The sequence below is a fragment of the Myxine glutinosa genome, unplaced genomic scaffold (genome assembly GCF_964187855.1).
Source record: "Myxine glutinosa unplaced genomic scaffold, kmMyxGlut1.1 SCAFFOLD_1656, whole genome shotgun sequence".
In the NCBI taxonomy this organism is placed as follows: domain Eukaryota; kingdom Metazoa; phylum Chordata; class Myxini; order Myxiniformes; family Myxinidae; genus Myxine; species Myxine glutinosa.
The window spans coordinates 1-25496 of record NW_027617751.1 but is presented as its reverse complement, the minus strand read 5'-3'; the positions used below and the strand labels follow the sequence as shown (position 1 = coordinate 25496).

At 40.5% G+C, this 25496-nt stretch overlaps 1 protein-coding gene across 1 annotated transcript; it reads right to left on the bottom strand.

Moving 5' to 3' along the window:
* Positions 1–24327, bottom strand: LOC144889196 (prolyl 3-hydroxylase 1-like). Its single transcript, XM_078769188.1, has 4 exons — positions 24214–24327; positions 6183–6258; positions 4596–4736; positions 1–1178 (listed from the first exon to the last, which is right to left on the bottom strand). Exons 1-4 carry the CDS (start codon positions 24318–24320, stop codon positions 1077–1079), a joined length of 426 nt encoding a protein of 141 aa, XP_078625314.1. The 5' UTR covers positions 24321–24327; the 3' UTR covers positions 1–1076.
* Positions 24328–25496: the final 1169 nt, after the last annotated feature.

The following is a 25496-nucleotide window of genomic DNA, read 5'->3' as shown; positions in this document are numbered from 1 at the left end:
TAAGATGATTCTTTCTTTATTCTCAAAAAGGTATTTATAGATTCACAAAATAATAATATGTACATTACACACCTTCCCATGAGGTTTCCTCTGAACATGTGACCTTTTATTTGGTAACACAAAGACCGTGAGGTTACCTGTGTGGAAACATACCAGCACGTTACCTGAATTTATCGATGAATATCTAAAACTTGTTGGCAAAACAATCTTAAGTTTTGCTGCACAAAATTTTCAAGGGTCGTTTTGTTTTCTCCTCAAATCCTTTCATGTAAACTTTAAAACAGATCACATGAGAACATGAATTTAAATGATAATCAACATGAGAACGTTAACTTAAATGATAATCAACATGAGAACGTTAACTTAAATGATAATCAACATGAGAACGTTAACTTAAATGATTAATCAACATGAGAACGTTAACTTAAATGATAATCAACATGAGAACGTTAACTTAAATGATAATCAACATGAGAACGTTAACTTAAATGATAATCAACATGAGAACGTTAACTTAAATGATAATCAACATGAGAACGTTAACTTAAATGATAATCAACATGAGAACGTTAACTTAAATGATAATCAACATGAGAACGTTAACTTAAATGATAATCAACATGAGAACGTTAACTTAAATGATAATCAACATGAGAACGTTAACTTAAATGATAATCAACATGAGAACGTTAACTTAAATGATAATCAACATGAGAACGTTAACTTAAATGATAATCAACATGAGAACGTTAACTTAAATGATAATCAACATGAGAACGTTAACTTAAATGATAATCAACATGAGAAAGTTATCTTAAATGATAATCAACATGAGAAAGTTAACTTAAATGATAATCAACATGAGAAAGTTAACTTAAATGATAATCACACACAGGTGTGTAGAATTTTAGGTTGGAATTGACATAAGAAATGGTGCAGTTGATACTGTTGTGTGAAGATGGAGTGTGATGGTTTGGTTGGTATGGATGTCAGACTCGTCTGGAAACGGAGATGTTGGGGTTTAGGGAGGAGGGAAGGTGGAAGGAGGGTGGGGGTAGGGAGTAGGGGGTTAGAGTTCAAAGTTCATCTCGATTTGAAACCAAAGGGTCACGGAGCTGGCCCAGCTCATCTGCTTCAGAAAAGAGCTGTCGCATCAAAGCGTCAGCTTGGACCCGCTCCTACGAACAGGATGAGGATAAATAAGAGGATTATAATTATACAACGTTGTAATGATACTCACAAACTGGGTAATGGAGCCTAAATAGGGTGGATGTGTGGCAGGTACCATCTATTGGTCAGAACCCTTGCAGGTAATGCTGGCGTGGTGTAAGAGTCCATGGCCACCATTGCAGTGAACATGTATTATTTAGCATTTAAGAATAAACTTGCCAACTCAACTCTTGGGGAAAATCCATTTCATGCTGATGAAAGTCAATGAGCCAGAAATGTGTCCATGGATTGATTCCAAGGGGTGGGCTAGTATTGGTAAATAAACAAGGTTTGCTTGACTCATACTGCGGGTAGGAATGTAGTGGTGAACACAATGCTTGTTTGCAGTACACGGTTCTGTGTCTATCATAGACTGAAACTAAATGCCACAAGTCGATATTTATAGTGTAAAAAACGAAAGACAGAAAAAAAAAAAATTTTTTTTTTTGTACACCGCTGCTTTCCTATGCCATCTCCAGGCGCTGCATGACGCCATTGCCCGGGCACAGAAGGGGGCTCGGCAATGACGCATGCTGAAAGGGAGTACTCAGTTTTCACTCTGGTTGTTTGTTTGTTTGTTTTTGTACACCGCTCCTTTCCTATGCCATCTCCAGACGCTGCATGACGCCATTGCCCGGGCACCGAAGGGGGCTCGGCAGTGACGCACGCTGAAAGGGAGTACTCAGTTTTCACTCTGGTTGTTTGTTTGTTTGTTTTTGTACACCGCTCCTTTCCTATGCCATCTCCAGGCGCTGCATGACGCCATTGCCTGGGCACCGAAGGGGGCTCGGCAATGACGCACACTGAAAGGGAGTACTCAGTTTTCACTCTGGTTGTTTGTTTTTTTGTTTTTGTACACCTCTCCTTTCCTATGCCATCTCCAGGCGCTGCATGACGCCATTGCCTGGGCACCGAAGGGGGCTCGGCAATGACGCACGCTGAAAGGGACTACTCAGTTTTCACTCTGGTGATGTTTGTTTGTTTGTCCGGGCGATATCTCAGGCACCTTTTGAGCTAGGAAGCTGAAATTTGGACACGACAATGACCAAGTGATTTGGTTGTAAAGACTATTTTAGCTTTATTGATTAATCAATTAATCGATTAATTATTTAATTATTCGATTAATGACCACTAATTATTATTTTTAAAAGTTACAGATTCAGATGAAACGGTGGTGGCTTAGGTATTCTATTAGCCAATTGATAAATTATTTAATTATTTTATGATTATTATTTCTTTCTTTTTTATTATTAATCATTTATTTATTTTCTTTCTCATCTGGGCAATATCTCATGCACCTTTAGAGCATGGAAGCTAATATTTGGACATGACAATGACCAAGTGATTTGGCTATAAATAATATTTTTGATTTATTAATTAATCAATTAATCGATCAATCATTTATTGAATAATCAATTAATTATTTACATTTTTTATTAATGACTTATTTAATTAATTTTCAAAAAGTCACATCTTCGGATGAAGCACGAGTGGTTTACTTATGCTATTAGCCAATTGAATAAGAAAATATTTTATGATCACCATTTATTGATTTTAATTATGCAATTCATCAATCAATTATTGTACACCTCTCCCACCAAATACAGTCTATATGAGCCGCACGGCAGTATTGCCAGGCGCCAGAGGCGCCCCGCCAATGCCGCGCTGGAGGATATTTAATTATTTGGCATGGGGGCGGTCTACTTTGAATGTATCTGTACTTGTTTTTATTTTTATTTTGTTTTATTTTTTTTTTAAATAAGAAAGGAGGCACTTCCAACCACAAAGTATAAAAGATCTACTTGGCAAATTTGAGCAAATAAGCAAGAGCAGACCCGGTCTCAGGTGACGTTTCACCCGCTTCACAGCAGGCTTCCTCAGGCAAATAGGGATTCTTCACCAACAGGTGTATGCTTTCCATAATAATTGGAACAGTGAAGTCAAATTTGTTATTATTGCTCTATACTGAAGAAATTTGGATTTGAGATGAAAAGATGAATATGAGGCAAGAGTACAAAAGGTCAGCTTTTATGAATTGGTATTTATGTGTATATGTTTTACCTTAAAGTAAAATGTTATATGTTATGTTAGTTTTAAAAATGTTAAAGTAAAACCTTATATGTTTATGTTTTAACAAAAGCAGAACAATACCACTTTTTATGTTCAGTTCCCCCATTTTAGGTAAGCATAAGTATTGGAACAAATTACCTTAAAGTAAGTTAAAGTAGTATAATAGTTCGTATTTGGTTGTATATCCCTTGCATACAATAACTACATCGACCCCATGACCCATCAACATCACCAAACTCTTGGGATCTTCCTTCGAGATACCTTGCCAAGCATTTACTGGGGTATAAGCCTCAATCACTCCCGATTTTTTTTTTCCTGTTAAGAAATACATAACCCCACATTTCGAGCTCTTTCAACCAGTGAAATAATAAAACGGCTTCCTTTTTTGCTAGTTGCTATAATGACGTTCGCCACCGAAGGGAGACGGAGGTTACATTTTCACCCTTGTCTGTCTGTCTGTTTGTTACTTGCAAAATCGAAGATTTTTCAAGTATTTTGGTCGGTTGCATTTGTTTGTCTGTTTGTTTGTCTGTCTGTCTGTGTGTTTGTTTGTCTGTCTGTCTGTGTGTTTGTCACTCGCCTACAGGTCACAATTCTAAACCGATCGACATGAAACTTCACCAAGTTGTAGAGGTCGTCACAATCGAGAAGCAAATTGATTTTGAGGTCAAAGGTCATCTGGAGGTCAAATTTCTAAAATCATAAATTTTCATCCGATTGACTTGAAAATTAAACAGCAATTGCATATTACCGCACTGAATTGGGAAAACTATTTTAAGGTCAAAAGGTCAAAGGACAACTCAAGGTCAAATTCCTAAAATCATCAATTTTTCATCTGAAAAATCATAAATTTTCATCCGATTGACTTTAAAAATTAAACAGGAATTACATCATGCATCACTGAATTTAGAAACCAACTATTTTTGAGGTCAAAGGTCAACTCAAATTCAAACTTCTAATATCATCAATTTTCATCCGGTCGAGCCGAGCTTTGATTAAGATCGTCAATTATAATCTTAATGAAATGGACAATTTGATGTAACCATGGCAACCTTTTATTTTGGGTAGGGTTGGATCTTTCAAGTATCGTGCTCTGAATGACATGTTCTTGTTTGTTTGTCTGTGGGACATCTCAAAAAGTTATGGACAGCTTCGGACAAAATTTGGTGGACAGGTTGTGTGTGTGACAAGGACGAATTGATTCGATTTTGGTGAAGATCTGGATCCGCATACGAGAAAATATTTCAAATTTTAAGTGATTCTTCACCATTTAAATGGAGATTGGGGATTAAATTAATAATGTAATTGAAGTTTACCTTTTCTTTACTGGTGACATCAAATGTGAACCATAGTGCCACAGCGCAGCGACGGCCGTGCGTGACCGCTCGCACACCATGAGGATTCTCCTCTCCGGAGGAGAACGCGACAAGGCGACCGCACTTCGGCCTCACCTCCGCCTGGCGGGGTAATGCAGGTGGGGCAAGGGAGAAATTGAAACGACAGCACCCTAGGAGATAGAATTTGAAATACAATTTAAGGGATCAATGACACTTCCAAGTCATTATGTTTCCTCAATAAGTTGCAATCTCACACAATCATTGCTGTAGATTACAATGTGCTATTGAAATATAGAGAGGCTCCCAATACGACTGAGATGGGGATTCTGTTTTGGATGAAATGAAGGAACACTTCTGAAAGGTACAACAAAACAATATATGAACGAACATTCAGTTATGGACATGCCACCTTTATTACCTCTGCCACCCTAGGTGGATGGAGGTGGTTTTCACCACTGTCTGTTTGTCTGTGAACAGGATGTTTCAAAAAGTTGGGGACGAATTCGGACGAAATTTGGTGGATTCGTTGGGTGTGCACAACAAACAACAACAACAGGCATTTTAAGGCCATTTTCCCTGCTAGAGCGGGGGTTAGCCTTGCGGTCCCCATGACAATCTCCTCCATTTTGCCCTATTTTCTGCATCTCCCCTTGTTAACCCCCTTGCCCGCATTTCTTCTTCCACCATCTTTGGCCAAGTCTTTCTCGGTCTTCCCCGTCCTCTACTCCCTTCTACATTCATTTCCATCACTCTTCTCAACCAGTCACTTTCATCCTTCCTCAACACATGACCATCCCTAACCCTAACCCTAACAACCCCAACCCTAACTTCCAGGAAAGAAGTTGGTATTTCAAAAAAGTCTGGGTGTGTGACAATAAATCATTGATTCAATTTCGGTGAAGATTCGAATCCGGAATCAGATCGGAGAAGAATTTTTTTTTTTTAATGATTCTTCACCATTCAGTGATTGTGTCAAAAACGACATAGCAGGATATAAAAAAAGTTCTGGATGAGTTATGACAAAAGTTGGTGGATGAGGTGTTTAAGCGACAAGAACAAGGTGATGATATTTTGGTTCAGGTCCGAAAATCCACATCCAGCCGATCAGTGGATACAAAACGTAAACTGTTATGAGCTCCACCGAGTGCCGTTCTAGTTTGATCAGAGTTGAGAAAAGAGGATTATTTTTACAGGTGAACACCATGGGCACCTCCCAAAAGCACATGGTTTTTGTGAATAATTAGAACATCAGAGAGAGAGAGAGAGAGAGAGAGAAATGTTCATCCCCGAACAGGAGCAATCAATCAAACAAGAGGTTCTTCTACAGATAAGGAAAGTGACATTGACAAAACAAAAAAGGTAAAAGGACAAAATGAAGACAAAGCTGTTGGAATATACCACAAATCGTTGGAAATGTAATGGAGCGGACATACCTGCTGTACAGGACAAACAAAACACAAGGACGGAAACATTAATGGCTTTGGAAACTGTCGCAAAATAAAACTGAAATCATCCCAAGCTTTCATCGAGAACCCTCACCTGCGACTAGACCCCACTCGCACTCACCGTCACCGTCGTGGCATCTGTTTCTGTGAAGATGAAATTTCCTCCCTCAAATTCATCACCCAGGTAGAGAATGCCACTAGGTGGGGATAACAGGTGGAATCAACATGATAGGGTGCGGTTAAAAATGATTATGATGCTCGAATAGCTCGGACGTTCATATTGCCATGTTTTTTTTAGTGCAAGCAGCGCTCCGAGTAAGCTCACAGGATGGTTTGGGGTAAGCACTTCTCATTCAGGCTTTGACAGGCCGTGGGCAGTGTCATGGCAAAGACAAAGAGGAGAACGACAGGCCCAAAGGCTTTCGTGATCTTTTGTGGACCATTCGTCGCAGTTTTGTTTGTCGGTGTAGGTTTCTTTTGAATATCACTGTGATTATGTCAGCCTCAAACAATGTTCTGGTTGTCTAGTTTGACTTTCTGGCTGGAAGCACCTTTCTTTCTGTAAAAATGTATAATACCAACCACCCCAATCTTTTACCAAATATATATATATATGGTATCTGTAATCTGGTTCTCCAACCTAATGAGCGGACAACATGACGTCATCGCCATGCATGTCCGCATTGCCTGCAACGCTCCAGAGGAACCATCTAGCAGTGCGTCATTACGGATTATAAACTGGCGGTTCTCCACTGAAGATATGAAGGTCGCATAGTGACTGATATAAAAACCGAAAGGTTCACAGAGTTACAAGTGTATGGAAAGCCGCACTGCGTTGCCCTGATGAAGCCCCAACAAGGGCGAAACCAGGTCGGTAACTGTGAGTTTTGCATGCACTTGTGACAGTATCTGTATTTATAATCCGTAATGACGCACTGCTAGATGGTTCCTCTGGAACTTTGCAGGCAAGGCGGACGTGCATGGCGATGACGTCATGACGTTCGCTCATGAGGTTGGAGAACCAGATTACAGATACCATTATTAGTAACTCCCAACCGCAACCAGGTCGACTCCATATGATGAGTGGATACCAGAGATAACGTTACCGTGTTGCAGGCGGTGCTTATCGCTCCCAGCAAGGTGCAGCAGCAGCTGAATGGGACACCTTGCTGGCGGTTCTCCACTGATGGTATGAAGGTCGCATAGTGACTGATATATATAGATATATACACAACAGGCATTTTATATATAACATAACACATATATATATATATAACAAAGATTATTTTACACTATTTGTGATCCTGGTTGCAAAAACGTTGTGGTTAGTTAGAGGAAGTAATTGGACGCAGCAGCCTTTATGGGTGAGAGATACAATAATCAAGTTCCACATGTCATTTGAAATCCTTTAAATGAAAATTTTAAAATGCTTCTTTTTCCTCCACTCTAATATCCACATGTCCTCCCATACTACTTCTTCTTCCCTTCCTTTATGTTTCATTCCTGGTTCACTCACAAACTTTTGCACCATCTCCCATAACTTTCATTCAGTGCTGTCTCTCTTCTTGCCCCTAATCGTTCTTCTCACCATTCCAATCCTGATGTCAGTCTTCGTTTATATGCCCTTGGAATCCTCCAAACAAACCCGTTTTGCAATGAGTGTGCGATTTCAGCGGTAAACCCCTCCACATCCTTTACACCGGGATTTCCCCACACCCACTTCAGGTCCCCCACACATGATACAGGTTTCCACACACCTGCTCTGGGTCCATCTGCCCCAACCCTGCTCTGTGTCCCCATTTTGTGCCCCCCCCCTCATGTCTCCACGCCAGGCCCACCACCTCTTTGCTTCCCGACGCACCCCTCGTAATCCCCCTCTTCGTGCTCCCCTACACCCTCTCCACATTGCTACATCTGCATGCCAACAGCCCCTCCTTCCTTACCTAACTGTATGGACCTCCAACATCTGAGTGTTCCGCTCCAATCTGACATATCTCACGATCCAGTCTGCCAGACATTATCTGTTTAACAGAATCCTCCACCCCACAGCATGTTCCCGATCCCTCTGTGTCTCTCCCTGTGTCTTGTTTCATCAGGTTTGACAGTTCTGAACTCCGTCCTTGTGGCAAAGTTACAGTTTACATCAATAACTTAATTTCTCACTGTCCATGTACTGCTCTCACCACTCCAAACCCCCCGAGGGGTACCTTTTGCTGTGCATTCCCCTCCATAACTACCCCCTATCTGTCTGTGTGCTTGTCTCTCCTCCTAATAGTGATGAATCCATTTACATTTCTCTCCCATTCCCTCTCCTTCTCTCTCTATCTCTGCTAACATGGAACAATTTATAATCACCCATTCCAACTCTCTCTCTTTTCCGATGTGGCGATTTCAACTGTTACCATGCTTATTGGCGCGTTGTGGAGACCTCTTCGACCAGTCACGGAATTGCTTCAAAGGACTTCTGTGACTCCATGGGCCTGCCCCAATCTGTGAACTTTGTGACCCGGATTTCTGGCAATGGGAAATCCTCCCTTCTGAACTTGACAATGACCAATTTTCCAGCCAACATCTCCTGTTCCTCCACTGCTCCAATTGGTTCATCTGCTGTTGTACTTGTGAGAGTGAACATCTCTCTGGCTATTGTCAGAGACCTTCATCTGTGCCAGAGAGTCTGGCAGTTCACTCACGCTGACTGGCAAGGACTGCAAAGTGCCACCTTACTTCAAGAATGGTCTGCTGTATGTATTGTCCCTGATATCAAATAAACCTTGGAATTCTTACACAGACACCTGCTCTCTCTCATGCACAGATCCATCCCATCTCATCTTTACTTATCATACCGATTTTCTCTCTCCTGATACACAGAATCCAGTGATGGGGCTGTTGCCAGAAACAAATTTCCTTCTCTTCCTGGAAGACAAATCCAACCAAGGCAACATGAGACCATTCCACAAAGCCCACAATTGTGAATGTCCACTCGAAGAGCAAGAAAACAACATCTGGCCAACCTCGAGGCTGAAATTTCAACCCTTGGCACCTTGCCAAATCGTTATCCAGTGTATGCTCCAATTCCATCCATTCCCTCACTTCAAATGGCACCACAGCCGATTCCGCTCTTGAGAAGGCCGAATGACTCAATCATGTGTTTGCTTCCAAATCCCACATACCAAATCCCCTACCCTCTAGTACTCAACTGCTACTGGAAACTGAGAAGGTGGACAAGTTTCTGGCCACCTTCGACTCTGAATGTGCAACAGGCACAGAGGGCATCAGTGCACGCATCCTAAAAAGATGCTTGACTGGTCTTGCGTATCCCCTTTCTCTGCACTGCTCATCCTATCATTTTCTCTAGGTCATCCTCCATCTACTTGGGAGGCAACCAACATCACTGGAACACAAAAACATGGTGCAGAAACACATCTTCTTTACTGCAGTCCTATTAGCTTGCTTACAATTATAATCAAAGACAGGTAATCCATCATCACAGCTCACATCAAATCCTTTCTTTTCTCTAATGGCCTGATCTCAGATCAATGGTTTGGATTCAGACCCGGTCACGACAGACTGATCATGCTACTTCCGCTCCCCCAACAAAGTATGGTAGCTCTCAATCTCAGACATGAAATGGTGTCCGTCTCTCGAGACATATCTTGAACATTTATCGCAGAGTCTGGCGCACCGCCTTGATCTCAAAACTCTTTGCCTATGGGTTTTGGCATCAAAGGCCACTTGTTCTCATGGCTTACAAACTTCCTCACTCTCATATACAAACGGACGCAGACAGGATTTGCATTTTCAGATGCCTTCTACTTCATTATGTGTTCTAGCTCTTCCATGAACCTCGACTTTGTATGCAATAAAAACTTATTTACCTGCAGTTACATATGTGTATGTATTTATACATATATAAATAAATAAAAATATAAATAAATATATATATAAATATATATACAGTCGTGGCCAAAAATATTGGCACCTTTGCACGTTTTTCAAATAACTCCCAATTTTCTCTAAAAATAAGTTTAAATTGACAAAAGTATTTGGTCTCCACAATTCTTTATTTCACTGTTAATATTACAGAACCTTTGATTTTGATTCAGAACTTAATATGTCCTTTTAAATCAGAAAATAAAAAGAAATGGCATTGACAAAATTATTGACACCGTCGACTTAATATTTCGTAGCACAGACTTTTGACAAAATAACTAAAGTGAAGCGCTTCCTATAGCCATGAATGAGCTTCCTACACTTCTCTACTGGCAGTTTGGCCCAATCTTCTTGTGCAAACTGCTCCATTTCTCCCAGATTTGAAGGGTAACTTCTCCCAACTGCTGTTTTCAGATCTCCCCGCAGGTGTTCAATGGGATTTAGATCTTGAATCATTGTTGGCCACTTCAGAACAGTCCAGCGTTTTCTCTTGAACCATTCCTGGTGCTCTTTGAAGTGTGTTTGGGATCATTGTCCTGCTGCAAGACCCATGGCCTACGACGGACACCCAGCTTTCTGACACTGGGTTAAACATTGCGCTCCAAAATGCATTGGTAATCTCCTGATTTCATGATGCCATGCACACATTCAAGATACCCAGTGTCAGAAATAGCACAGCAACCCCAAAACATCACTGAACCTCCTCCATGTTTGACTATAGGGAAGGTATTCTTTTCTTTGAAGGCTTCATTTTGTTTTTTGTAAACATAGAGATGTGCTTTCCCAAAAAACTCTAATTTGGTCTCATCTGTCCACAGGACATTCTCCCAGAAGGATTTTGGCTTGTTCAGGTGTGTTTTGGAAAACTCCAATCCGGCTTTCTCAGCAGTGGGGTCCTCCTGGGTCTCCTACCATAGAACCCCCTTTCATTAAGTTGGTGACAGATGGTGTGAGTTGACACCGTTGTACCTTGTGTCTGAAGGTCAGCTTGAATCTGTTTGGCAGTTGATTGAGGTGCTTTCTCCACCATTCGAACAATCCTTCGCTGCAATCTTCGATCAAGTTTTCTCTTGCGGCCACGTCCAGGGAGATCCGCTACAGTGCCATGGGCCTTAAACTTCCTGATAACATTGCGTATGGTGGACACAGTAACATTAAGGTCTCTGGAGATGGATTTGTCACCTTGAGATTGTCCATGATTGGCTACAATCTTGTGTCTGACCTCCTCAGACAATTCCCTGGTTTTCTTTCTTTTCTCCATGCTCATTGCGGTACACACAGTGACACAAAACAGCAGAATGACTCCTTTTCTCTATTCAAACTGGTTGAATGAGTGATTATTATATTGCAGGCACCTGCAACTCACCACAGGTGAGTTCAATTCCAAAGTAAAGGAAAATCACCTGCTTGAAATTTAATTTTGTCTTCAACTTCGAAAAGGTGCCAATAATATTGCCCAGGCCATTTTAGAATTTCTGTGTGGAATAAGCTAAGATTTAGTAATTTTTTCAGCTTTTTTTGTTTTGTTTCACTGCAAACCAAAGAAATATATTTGTGGATATCAAAAGATTTTTTAATTTCAACAATTTTCTGGAAGAAATGGTGCATTATTTGAAAAAAGGGCAAGGGTGCTAATATTTTTGGCCATGACTGTATATATATATATATATATATACATACATATATATATATATACATATATATATATATATATATATATATATATATATATATATGGATACATAAATATAAAAATCTAAATTTATATATATATATATGGAAACATAAATATAAAAATATAAATTTATATATATATATATGGATACATAAATATAAAAATATAAATTTATATATATATATATATATATATGGACACATAAATATAAAAATCTAAATTTATATATATATATGGATACATAAATATAAAAATATAAATTTATATATATATATATATATGGATACATAAATATAAAAACCTAAATTTATATATATATATGGATACATAAATATAAAAATATAAATTTATATATATATATATGGATACATAAATATAAAAATATAAATTTATATATATATGGATACATAAATATAAAAATATAAATTTATATATATATATATGGATACATAAATATAAAAATATAAATTTATATATATATATATGGACACATAAATATAAAAATCGAAATTTATATATATATATGGATACATAAATATAAAAATCTAAATTTATATATATATATATATATGGATACATAAATATAAAAACCTAAATTTATATATATATATGGATACATAAATATAAAAATATAAATTTATATATATATATATATATGGATACATAAATATAAAAATCTAAATTTATATATATATATATATATGGATACATAAATATAAAAACCTAAATTTATATATATATATGGATACATAAATATAAAAATATAAATTTATATATATATATATGGATACATAAATATAAAAACCTAAATTTATATATATATATATGGATACATAAATATAAAAATATAAATTTATATATATATGTATATATGGATACATAAATATAAAAATATAAATTTATATATATATATATATATATATGGACACATAAATATAAAAATCTAAATTTATATATATATATATATATGGATACATAAATATAAAAACCTAAATTTATATATATATATGGATACATAAATATAAAAATATAAATTTATATATATATATATGCATACATAAATATAAAAATATAAATTTATATATATATATGGATACATAAATATAAAAATATAAATTTATATATATATATATGGATACATAAATATAAAAATCTAAATTTATATATATATATATATATGGATACATAAATATAAAAACCTAAATTTATATATATATATGGATACATAAATATAAAAATCTAAATTTATATATATATATATATATGGATACATAAATATAAAAACCTAAATTTATATATATATATGGATACATAAATATAAAAATATAAATTTATATATATATATATGGATACATAAATATAAAAACCTAAATTTATATATATATATATGGATACATAAATATAAAAATATAAATTTATATATATATGTATATATGGATACATAAATATAAAAATATAAATTTATATATATATATATATATATATGGACACATAAATATAAAAATCTAAATTTATATATATATATGGATACATAAATATAAAAATCTAAATTTATATATATATATATATATGGATACATAAATATAAAAACCTAAATTTATATATATATATGGATACATAAATATAAAAATATAAATTTATATATATATATATGGATACATAAATATAAAAATATAAATTTATATATATATATGGATACATAAATATAAAAATATAAATTTATATATATATATATGGATACATAAATATAAAAATATAAATTTATATATATATATATATATATGGACACATAAATATAAAAATCTAAATTTATATATATATATGGATACATAAATATAAAAATCTAAATTTATATATATATATATATATGGATACATAAATATAAAAACCTAAATTTATATATATATATGGATACATAAATATAAAAATATAAATTTATATATATATATATGGATACATAAATATAAAAACCTAAATTTATATATATATATGGATACATAAATATAAAAATATAAATTTATATATATATATATGGATACATAAATATAAAAATATAAATTTATATATATATATATATATATATGGACACATAAATATAAAAATCTAAATTTATATATATATATGGATACATAAATATAAAAATCTAAATTGATATATATATATATATATGGATACATAAATATAAAAACCTAAATTTATATATATATATGGATACATAAATATAAAAATCTAAATTTATATATATATGGATGCATAAATATAAAAATCTAAATTTATATATATATGGATGCATAAATATAAAAATCTAAATTTATATATATATATGGATACATAAATATAAAAATCTAAATTTATATATCTCTATATATAAAGGAGGAGTGTCTGTGTGTGTGTGTGTGTGTGTATATGTGTGTCTGTCTGGATGTCCGCTTATAACTCAAGAACTACACATCGGAGAAAAGTTTTAGACAAAGATTCGGAATCAGCATAAAAATCCTGGTGGTTATAGGCTACGTTTTATTTTAATATCAATGGTTAAAAAAACCGCGCCACCTGCAATTCCATGGTGGTTTGTGGCGGCGCTAGACGTTCGGGGTGTATTGCAATGGTTTGTCGGGTTTGGCTGTGAGTCCAGAATAGCTCCCATTTCCTCATGTTCTTCCACTTTTATTTTGATTCTTCTGTTACAACGCCTTCCTTATGTACCTTATATCCCCCCCGACGAGGCCTCTACATAATTTCATGCGGCAGAATTTCGTACATTTTGAGTGAAAGAAGTGAGACAAAGGTGTAGGAGGAAGAAGAGGCGCTGCCGAACTGATAGAACTCCTCCTCCCACTCCCTCCTCCTCCCCCTCCCTCCTCTTCTCCCCTCTCCTCCTCCCCTCCCTCCTCTTCTCCCCTCCCTCCTCTTCTCCCCTCCCTCCTCTTCTCCCCTCCCCCCTCTTCTCCCCTCCCCACCCTCTCCTCCCCTCCCCCCCGTTCCCCTCCCCTCCCCCCCCGTTCCCCTCCCCTCCCCCCCCGTTCCCCTCCCCTCCCCCCCGTTCCCCTCCCTTCCCCCTCCCCCCCGTTCCCCTCCCCTCCCCCCCTGTTCCCCTCCCCTCCCCCCCCCGTTCCCCTCCCCTCCCCCCCGTTCCCCTCCCCTCCCCTCCCCGTTCCCCTCCCCTCACCCCCCATTCCCCTCCCCTCCCCCCCCCGTTCCCCTCCCCTCCCCCCCCGTTCCCCTCCCCTCCCCCCCCGTTCCCCACCCCTCCCCTTCCTCCTCCCCCCCTTCCCCCGCCCGGCAATGCCGGGTACTTCCCATGGCCAGCTGGACGTGGGCTGCTCGAGGGTTGGAAAACCAAGCAATCTTTATGTCTTGGCACCAAGTAAGAAAACCAGAAATGTTGTACACCAAGAGGTTTTGAGAAATCGAAAATTGACAAAACACCATGTAGGAAATATACTGTGATATTGCTCTAAAATATACATGTTCTTTTCATCATATAGTTGTATTATTCTTATTCAACCTGGGTGAAGCCCCCCCTACCCCCTCCACTCCCCTCTCCCCTCCCCCTCCCCCCTCCCCCTCCCCCTCCCTCCCCCCTTCCCCTCCACTCCCCCCTCCGCTCCCCTCCCCCTCCCCCTCCACTCCCCCTCCCCCTCCCCCTCCACTCCCACTCCCCCTCCACTCCCCCTCCCCCCTCCCCTCCGCTCCCCCTCCCCTCCCCATCCCCTCCCCCTCCCCTCCCCATCCCCTCCCCCGTCACCTCCCCTCACCCCTCCCCCTCACCCCTCCCCCTCCCCCCTCACCTCCCCCCTCCCCTCTCCTCCTCCCCCCTCCCCCATTCCCCCTCCCCCCTCCCCCTCCCCTCTCCTCCTCCCCCTCCCTCCTCTTCCCTCCCCCATCTTCTCCCCTCCCCCCTCTTCCCCCCTCCCCACCCTCTCCTCCCCTCCCCCCCCGTTCCCCTCCCCTCCCCCCCCGTTCCCCTCCCCTCCCCTTCCTCCTCCCCTCCCTTGCCCCGCCCGGCAATGCCGGGTACTTCCCATGGCCAGCTGGACGTGGGCTGCTCGAGGGTTGGAAAACCAAGCAATCTTTATGTCTTGGCACCAAGTAAGAAAACCAGAAATGTTGTACACCAAGAGGTTTTGAGAAATCGAAAATTGACAAAACACCATGTAGGAAATATACTGTGATATTGCTCTAAAATATACATGTTCTTTTCATCATATATTTGTATTATTCTTATTCAACCTGGGTGAAGCCCCCCCTACCCCCTCCACTCCCCTCTCCCCTCCCCCTCCCCCCTCCTTCCCCCTCCTCCCCCTCCCCCTCCCTCCCCCTTCCCCTCCACTCCCCCCTCCGCTCCCCTCCCCCTCCCCCTCCACTCCCCCTCCCCCTCCACTCCCCCTCCCCCTCCACTCCCCCTCCCCCCTCCCCTCCGCTCCCCCCTCCCTTCCCCATCCCCTCCCCCGTCACCTCCCCTCACCCCTCCCCCGTCACCTCCCCTCACCCCTCCCCCGTCACCTCCCCTCACCCCTCCCCCCTCAACTCCCCTCACCCCTCCCCCCTCCCCCCTCACCTCCCCCCTCCCCTATCCTCCTCCCCCCCTCCCCCATTCCCCCTCCCCCCTCCCCCTCCCCTCTCCTCCTCCCCCTCCCTCCTCTTCCCTCCCCCCTCTTCTCCCCTCCCCCCTCTTCCCCCCTCCCCACCCTCTCCTCCCCTCCCCCCCTCTCCCCGTCTTCTCCCCTCCCCACCCTCTCCTCCCCTCCCCCCCCGTTCCCCTCCCCTCCCCCCCCCGTTCCCCTCCCCTCCCCTTCCTCCTCCCCTCCCTTGCCCCGCCCGGCAATGCCGGGTACTTCCCATGGCCAGCTGTACGTGGGCTGCTCGAGGGTTGGAAAACCAAGCAATCTTTATGTCTTGGCACCAAGTAAGAAAACCAGAAATGTTGTATACCCAGAGGTTTTGAGAAATTGAAAATTGACAAAACGTCATGTAGGAAATGTTAGTAAGGGCATTTTATGAGATATTTCACAAATCTGTTAACTAAATTGTTACCAAAAAATTTCTTCACCAATATGTTTGTAAATGTGTGTAATAACATGTGTTAAAATGTTGAAGTTCAACTCCCGTGGGAAACCCAGAAAAAAAGTTGTTGAATTCGGGTACCGAAAAATTATTTTCGAGAATTTGTATTTTTTTAAATCGGCCCTTAAGTAACTTATGAGGGTCAAATAAGGGTTTTTCATGATTCTGAGTTGATTGTTAACATTTATATTTTCACTTTTACATTTACACACAAAGTAGCTTTTATTTCACATACATATATAATACTCAAGAGTTATTTCTCATTCACAATGTCAGAAGTTTCAACAGTCATTGTCTATGTCTTCTTCAGACTCAACAACATCATGACTGCAGTTTCTGCATGTAATGCCATTACAGACTCCACAGGCTGGATCACATCTAGTAGTCCAGAATCTCAGTTGTCGTTTGAAGGTTTCTTCAAACCTTTGCTCAAACACTGGCACTACTGGGTCTGAGTGTCTGGCTCCCATCTTCCCATCAGCCACCTTCTCCATGAAGGTCTTCATGTCACCACGCTCCTCCTCAGTGAAGGCAAGTTTCATGATGTGTTGATAGATGGCTGCATCGATGAGGAGGTGAACACGGATTGCCTTGTCAAAACATCCTCCATCCATGATGTGGTTGGCTGTCGTACTTCCAGGATAGATCAACTGGATCACATCTAGTAGTCCAGAATCTTCCATGATGTTACCCATTGATCCAAGATAAGACTTCAGCAGGTGAAAACCACCCAACCTTGGAATGACGGGTAGATTTGCCTGCTTTATTATATTCACAGCCTTCAGCCAAATCGGAAGATCAAAGGTCACTATAGCGACCCCAGCGCGCCGTATGCACTCTTTCAGAGTGGTGAAGATGGTGTTGAGGTCATTAGGGTCTCCTTCAATAACTGGGAGGAACTCGATCTGTGTGCTCTGCTTTGCATCATTAGCATGGATTCTCTTCATCCAGCCATTCCAGTTGGAGTGTGGGAACTCAGGATCGTTGGCTTTGATCACCCACCCCGCTGCCCAGAGTGTGTCACCTGGAGTGAGGAGTAGCTGATCATGAGCCAGGGAGGAGGAAAGCTCAGCGAGGGGGAGAAACATGATCGCGTTCGTTCCTATCTGTTTCCTGTTCGTAAATGGAATAATCTTTACTTCAGTTCCTCTCAGGATCTTAGCTTTGTCGAGTGCCTTCAACTTCACCCGGGGAAAGCTGCTGTTGTCTGTGGATCTGGCAAAGGTGGTGCCGGAGAGGTGACTTCGATCCAATCCATTGAGTGAAAGGGAGTGTTTCCATGAATAGAGACAATGTTTAAATCTATATTGTCTCCAACAAACTGAGTGACTGCATTGTTTGTTTCCCCAACCTCCATAAAGACCACCTGATCATTACTTGACAATTCACTTTCACTGGCTGGCACTTTGGCTGTCATCACTGATTGATCCTCAAGCGCAGCATCAACCGCAACCTCATCATTGATCTGTTCATCGGTTTCCTCCACAATGGTGTCAAGAGTGCCAGAAGTATCTGGAACATCATCTCCACTCCTACTATTAAGGAAGCAGTATTTGTAGTTTTGTGTCTCCGTGTGAGACTCAGTGTATCCCAGCCGGTGGAACTTGTTGAGCATCCATTTTGACCCAAATCTATGATCAAGTTGTATGGCAAGCCCCATTTGGTGTGGCAATACTCCAGACCGAGGTCGACAGGCCTTAATAAAATTCTGCCCCCAAACGGCAACTCTTTCGTCTGTCTTGACAATCGGTCTCAAGAACATCTGAAGGCTTGCAAGAACAAGTGTCAGCTGACTATCGATGTCAGTCATACTGTGTGTGGTGGGGTATGACTTTGGACCTAAATCAATCGAGGCAATATCATTGGATATGAACTTGAGTGCCGTCTTTATGATCTGAGTCTTCTCATCTCCATGGTCAAGATTAGCATGATGCGCTCGCAGAATATTGTCGGTGCCATCTTTGAGACAGAGTACATCTGCCCTTCTTTCCTGTGTTGTGAAATACAAGGTGTCTTCGTATTTCTCTAGAAGTTTTATCTTTAGCCAATGCTTTGAATAAGAAAGGCTCTTCTCTGGTGACTGATCAAACTCCTGCAGCTTTTCATGGACTTGGTCCATGTTCATTACCCCATGCTCTAATTCTGAGTCTAACCATTCGCAGAATTCAATAAAAACTGCCTCTCGCTCCTCATCAATACTCCTCTGTCCTCTCTTCCTTTTTCCTTCCTCATCAGTCTTGGACAAACTGTCACCTCTCGCAAACATAAGTTTGCATCGCAAATGGTACAGTGTTTCTTCTGCTACCAAGTCGTTGATCCCTTCCAGGCGTCCAGTGACTTCAGTGCCCCAGTCATCCCCGCGACTCCGTGCTGTCTTCAGCAAGCTTGCCTTCAGTGTATCTGCAGTCAAATTATCTGGCACTCTGTATTTCTTTCTAGCTTGTGCTGGATTATTTTTGTAGAGCTGGGCTGGTTGGTTGCAAAGAATGCATACATCCTTATACAGGAGGTCAACTGACTGTGATCTTCTAGAACTGCAGCCAGTTGATGAACTGAACTCACAAGTAGTGCGTCTTCTCTTCAACTTTGATGACTCTTTCTCTGCCTTTGATGCTTGAGCTGACTTCTTGGTGGTTGCAACAAAGTTGTTGTACAGATCATTTTTACACTTCTGGTGGTACCTCAGTTTTCCTTCCTTTTGAGCCTCCTTCATACATTCCACAACAGTAACATTTTCGACAGTTTCTGCTTGTTTCAATAAAGTTGAGTATCCCTTTGGAGTTGCCTGTATGAGCCTTTCAGCTGGTGTATCCGAGCGTGCACAGATGAAGCAATTGAGCACAGGTGGAGTAACGTCTTCATCCATATTGCTAGACTCCATGTCCTGCAAAGTAGAAAATGAGATATATTTAGAAATTATTTTTCCACAAAGGAGTGTCTGTGGTGAAATATAAATGTTAACAATCAACTCAGAATCATGAAAAACCCTTATTTGACTCCTCATAAGTTACTTAAGGGCCGATTTAAAAAAATAAAAATTCTCGAAAATAATTTTTCGGTACCCCAATTCAACAGCTTTTTTTCTGGGTTTCCCAGGGGAGTTGAACTTCAACATTTTAACACATGTTATTACACACCTTTACAAACATATTGGTGAACAAATTTTTGGGTAACAATTTAGTTAACAGATTTTCATATGTTTCCCTTTCTATGTACTGTGATATTGCTCTAAAATATACATGTTCTTTTCATCATATATTTGTATTATTCTTATTCAACCCGGGTGAAGCCCCCCCTCCCCCTCTCCTCCCCCTCCACTCCCCCTCCACTCCCCCTCCCCCCTCCCACTCCCCTCCCCCTCCCCTCCCCATCACCCCCCTCCGCTCCCCCTCCCCCTCCCCTCTGCTCCCCCTCCCATCCCCCCTCACCTCCCCCCTCACCTCACCTCCCTTCACCCCTCACCTCCCCTCACCCCCTCCCCCCCTCCCCTCTCCTCCTCCCCCCTCCCCTCGCCTCCTCCCCCAATCCTCTCCTCTCCTCCTCCCCTCCCTCCTCTTCTCCCCTCCCCCCCTCTCCCCCCCTCTCCCCCCCTCCCTCTCCTCTCCCCTTCCCCCCTCTCCCCCTCTTCTCCCCTCCCCCCCCTCTCCTCCCCTCCCCCCCATTCCCCTCCCCTCCCCTTTCCCCCCCCCCCGTTCCCCTCCCCTCCCCTTCCCCCTCCCCTCTCCCTTCCCCCGTCCGGCAATGCCGGGTACTTCCCATGGCCAGCTGTACGTGGGCTGCTCGAGGGTTGGAAAACCAAGCAATCTTTATGTCTTGGCACCAAGTAAGAAAACCAGAAATGTTGTATACCCAGAGGTTTTGAGAAATTGATAATTGACAAAACGTCATGTAGGAAATGTACTGTGATATTGCTCTAAAATATACATGTTCTTTTCATCATATATTTGTATTATTCTTATTCAACCCGGGCGAAGCCGGGTACCTCAGCTAGTATATATATATATATGGATACATCAATATAAAAATCTAAATTTATATATATATATATATATATATATGGATACATAAATATAAAAATCTAAATTTATCTCTATATATAAAGGAGGAGTGTCTGTGTGTGTATATGTGTGTCTGTCTGGATGTCCGCTTATAACTCAAGAACTACACATCGGAGAAAAGTTTTAGACACAGATTCGGAATCAGCATAAAATCCTGGTGGTTATAGGCTACGTTTTATTTTAATATCAATGTTTAAAAAACCGCGCCACCTGCAATTCCATGGTGGTTTGTGGCGGCGCTAGACGTTCGGGGTGTATTGCAATGGTTTGTCGGGTTTGGCTGTGGGTCCAGAATAGCTCCCATTTCCTCATGTTCTTCCACTTTTATTTTGATTCTTCTGTTACAACGCCTTCCTTATGTACCTTATATCCCCCCGACGAGGCCTCTACATAATTTCATGCGGCAGAATTTCGTACATTTTGAGTGAAAGAAGTGAGACGAAGTTGTAGGAGGAAGAAGAGGCGCGGCCGAACTGATAGAAGCCGACTGTGGAGGGCCTCGATCGTGAGTGGAAATGGCGGGAATTGCGTTTGTATCGCAAAGTAAAGGATCTGCATTCATTTCTGAACTTGCATTGGTGGATTGTTATACATCTGCATTATTTTTCCAAAAAAAACTTTATGTTGAACTTGAAGGCTCCAAGCACGGACTATATATATAGCCCTCATTGAGGTAAAAATAAAAGTAAAAATCCTGCTATCGCTTGCCAAACTAGCCGTTCCCCCCCCTCCCCTCTCCCTCCCCCCTCTCCCTCCCCCCTCCCCTCTCCTCCTCCCCCTCCCTCCTCTCCTCCTCCCCTCCCTCCTCTTCTCCCCTCCCTCCTCTTCTCCCCTCCCCCCCTCTTCTCCCCTCCCCTCCGCACCCTCTCCTCCCCTCCCCACCCTCTCCTCCCCTCCCCCCCGTTCCCCTCCCCTCTCCCCGTTCCCCTCCCCTCCCCCCGTTCCCCTCCCCCCGTTCCCCTCCCCCCGTTCCCCTCCCCCCCGTTCCCCTCCCCCCCGTTCCCCTCCCCTCCCCCCCCGTTCCCCTCCCCTCCCCCCCCCCGTTCCCCTCCCCTCGCCTTCCTCCTCCCCCCCTTCCCTCGCCCGGCAATGCCGGGTACTTCCCATGGCCAGCTGGATGTGGGCTGCTCGAGGGTTGGAAAACCAAGCAATCTTTATGTCTTGGCACCAAGTAAGAAAACCAGAAATGTTGTACACCAAGAGGTTTTGAGAAATTGAAAATTGACAAAACGTCATGTAGGAAATGTACTGTGATATTGCTCTAAAATATAGATGTTCTTTTCATCATATATTTGTATTATTCTTATTCAACCCGGGCGAAGCCCCCCTCCCCCTCCCCTCCCCCCTCCCACTCCCCTCCCCCCTCACCCCTCCCCCACTCCCTCCCCCTCACCCCTCCCCCTCCCCCTTCCCCTCCACTCCCCCCTCCCCCCTCACCTCCCCCCCTCCCCTCCGCTCACCCCTCCCCCCCCTCTTCCCTCACCTCACCTCCCCCCTCACCTCACCTCTCTCACCCCTCCCCCTCCCCCCTCACCTCCCCTCACCCCTCCCCCTCCCCTCTCCTTCTCCCCCCTCCCCTCCCCCCCACCTCCCCTCACCCCTCCCCCCTCCCCTCTCCTTCTCCCCCCTCCCCCTCCCCCCTCCCCCCTCCCCTCTCCTCCTCCCCCTCCCTCCTCTTCTCCCCTCCCCCCTCTCCCCCTCTTCTCCCCTCCCCACCCTCTCCTCCCCTCCCCCCCGTTCCCCTCCCCTCCCTTTCCCCCTCCCCTCCCTTCCCCCATCCGGCAATGCCGGGTACTTCCCATGGCCAGCTGTACGTGGGCTGCTCGAGGGTTGGAAAACCAAGCAATCTTTATGTCTTGGCACCAAGTAAGAAAACCAGAAATGTTGTATACCAAGAGGTTTTGAGAAATTGATAATTGACAAAACGTCATATAGGAAATGTACTGTGATATTGCTCTAAAATATACATGTTCTTTTCATCATATATTTGTATTATTCTTATTCAACCCGGGCGAAGCCGGGTACCTCAGCTGGTATATATATATATATATGGATTCATAAATATAAAAATCTAAATTTATATATATGTATATATATATGGATACATAAATATAAAAATCTAAATTTATATATATTTATATGGATACATAAATATAAAAATCCAGATTTATATAAATATATATGGATACATAAATATAAAAATCTAAATTTATATAAATATATATGGATACATAAATATAAAAATCGAAATTTAAATATATATAAATATGGATACATAAATATAAAAATCTAAATTTATATAAATATACATGGATACATAACTATAAAAATCTAAATTTATATAAATATATATGGATACATAACTATAAAAATCTAAATTTATATAAATATATATGGATACATAAATATAAAAATCGAAATTTATATATATATAAATATGGATACATAAATATAAAAATCTAAATTTATATATATATATGGATACATAAATATAAAAATCGAAATTTATATAAATATACATGGATACATAACTATAAAAATCTAAATTTATATAAATATATATGGATACATAAATATAAAAATCGAAATTTATATATATATAAATATGGATACATAAATATAAAAATCTAAATTTATATAAATATACATGGATACATAACTATAAAAATCTAAATTTATATAAATATATATGGATACATAACTATAAAAATCTAAATTTATATATATATATGGATACATAACTATAAAAATCTAAATTTATATATATATATGGATACATAAATATAAAAATCTAAATTTATATATATATATGGATACATAAATATAAAAATCTAAATTTATATATATATATGGATACATAAATATAAAAATCTAAATTTATATATATATATGGATACATAAATATAAAAATCTAAATTTATATATATATATGGATACATAAATATAAAAATCTAAATATATATATATATATATATGGATACATAAATATAAAAATCTAAATTTATATATATATATGGATACATAAATATAAAAATCTAAATTTATATATATATATGGATACATAAATATAAAAATCTAAATTTATATATATATATATGGATACATAAATATAAAAATCTAAATATATATATATATATATATATATATATATATATATATATATATATATATATATATATATATATATACAGTACAGTATACAACCCCTCTGTACTTGCAAAGGTCTTGTTGTGGTAGAGCTTTTCAGTTGAGACGTAAGACATGACGAAATACATCTAAATGAACGATATATTATATAAACATCTGGGCTACTACTTTGCATGTGTCTGAGCAACAGCAGACAGACGTCAGGTTCTGCCATCAGTGATGTGGGGTGTCGGTTGTCTTCCACGCCCCAGTTTCTGAAGAAAAAAATCACTAACCTGTAGTCACGGTGAGTGTAAGCTGGCTGCTCCCTCAAGCATGTACCAGTTTGAAGGTCCAGTAGGCAGTTATCCACGTGTACCGGGTGACTCAGGTCCGCACGCATGTCCTGGATCCCTGCATGGTACACAGCCAGGTAACGGTGCTCAATGAGGCTGAGAGCTACGATATATAAATAATGGTGTGCTTGTGTGTTTGTCTCGGTCTCTGTCTCTGTGTCTCTCTTCTCTTCAACACAACCTTAGCTTTACGTATAGAGTCTTGTGTCATGAGTATCAAGGTATTTGCGGCAATTGATTATCAGGGAGGAGAGCGACAAAGAAATATCACCAAAAACAACTGAATGTAGTATCAACTCAGTTTACCTGTACAGAATTCAATGATTGGTGCTCATTTGAAATGCCGAACACACCAGGAATTATTTTCCATTTCTTTCCTATGAATTGTTTTTTATTGTAAGATTTTCTTTTTCTTTATTTTTTATTGTAAGATGAGTTGAAATTCTTTCTTTTCGGTGTTGATAGAACATTGCTGCTCTCTTAGGGTGCAGGTGTCATTACTTATCCAGGCCTTGTTTTAGGATCTGTGTTCTACCTTGGTCCATAGTGTAGGAGTCGGTACCAGGCACACTCTTTGGTAAATCAAGCACACTCTTTGGTAAGTCAGGCACACTCTTTGGTAAATGAGGCACACTCTTTGGTAAATGAGGCACACTCTTTGGTAAGTCAGGCACACTCTTTGGTAAATCAAGCACACTCTTTGGTAAGTCAGGCACACTCTTTGGTAAATGAGGCACACTCTTTGGTAAATGAGGCACACCCTTTGGTAAATCAGGCACACTCTTTGGTAAGTCAGGCACACTCTTTGGTAAGTCAGGCACACTCTTTGGTAAGTCAGGCACACTCTTTGGTAAGTCAGGCACACTCTTTGGTAAGTCAGGCACACTCTTTGGTAAGTCAGGCACACTCTTTTGTAAGTCAGGCACACTCTTTGGTATGTCAGGCACACTCTTTGGTAAATGAGGCACACTCTTTGGTAAATGAGGCACACTCTTTGGTAAATGAGGCACACTCTTTGGTAAATGAGGCACACTCTTTGGTAAATGAGGAACTCTCTGGTAAATGAGGCACACTTTGGTAAATTAGGCACATTCTTTCATAAAGTAAGTGTGCACCGTCTCCCTCATCATGTCACACTGTTTATTTCCTGAAAGGAAAACTCAGAGAGAGGACACCTCCTTTTGAGGTGATTGTTTTTTGAACAATACCTGATTCTGATGAAA

What these genes read in the sequence shown, in the direction of transcription:
- LOC144889196 (XM_078769188.1), bottom strand. Translation starts at nt 24,320, where the DNA reads ATGCGTGCGGACCTGAGTCACCCGGTACACGTGGATAACTGCCTACTG. An exon ending in TACACTCACCGTGACTACAG is followed by an intron (nt 6,259 to 24,213) that starts GTTAGTGATTTT and finishes ATCCCCACCTAG; the next exon opens with TGGCATTCTCTACCTGGGTG. An exon ending in CAGATGCCACGACGGTGACG is followed by an intron (nt 4,737 to 6,182) that starts GTGAGTGCGAGT and finishes TTACCCCGCCAG; the next exon opens with GCGGAGGTGAGGCCGAAGTG.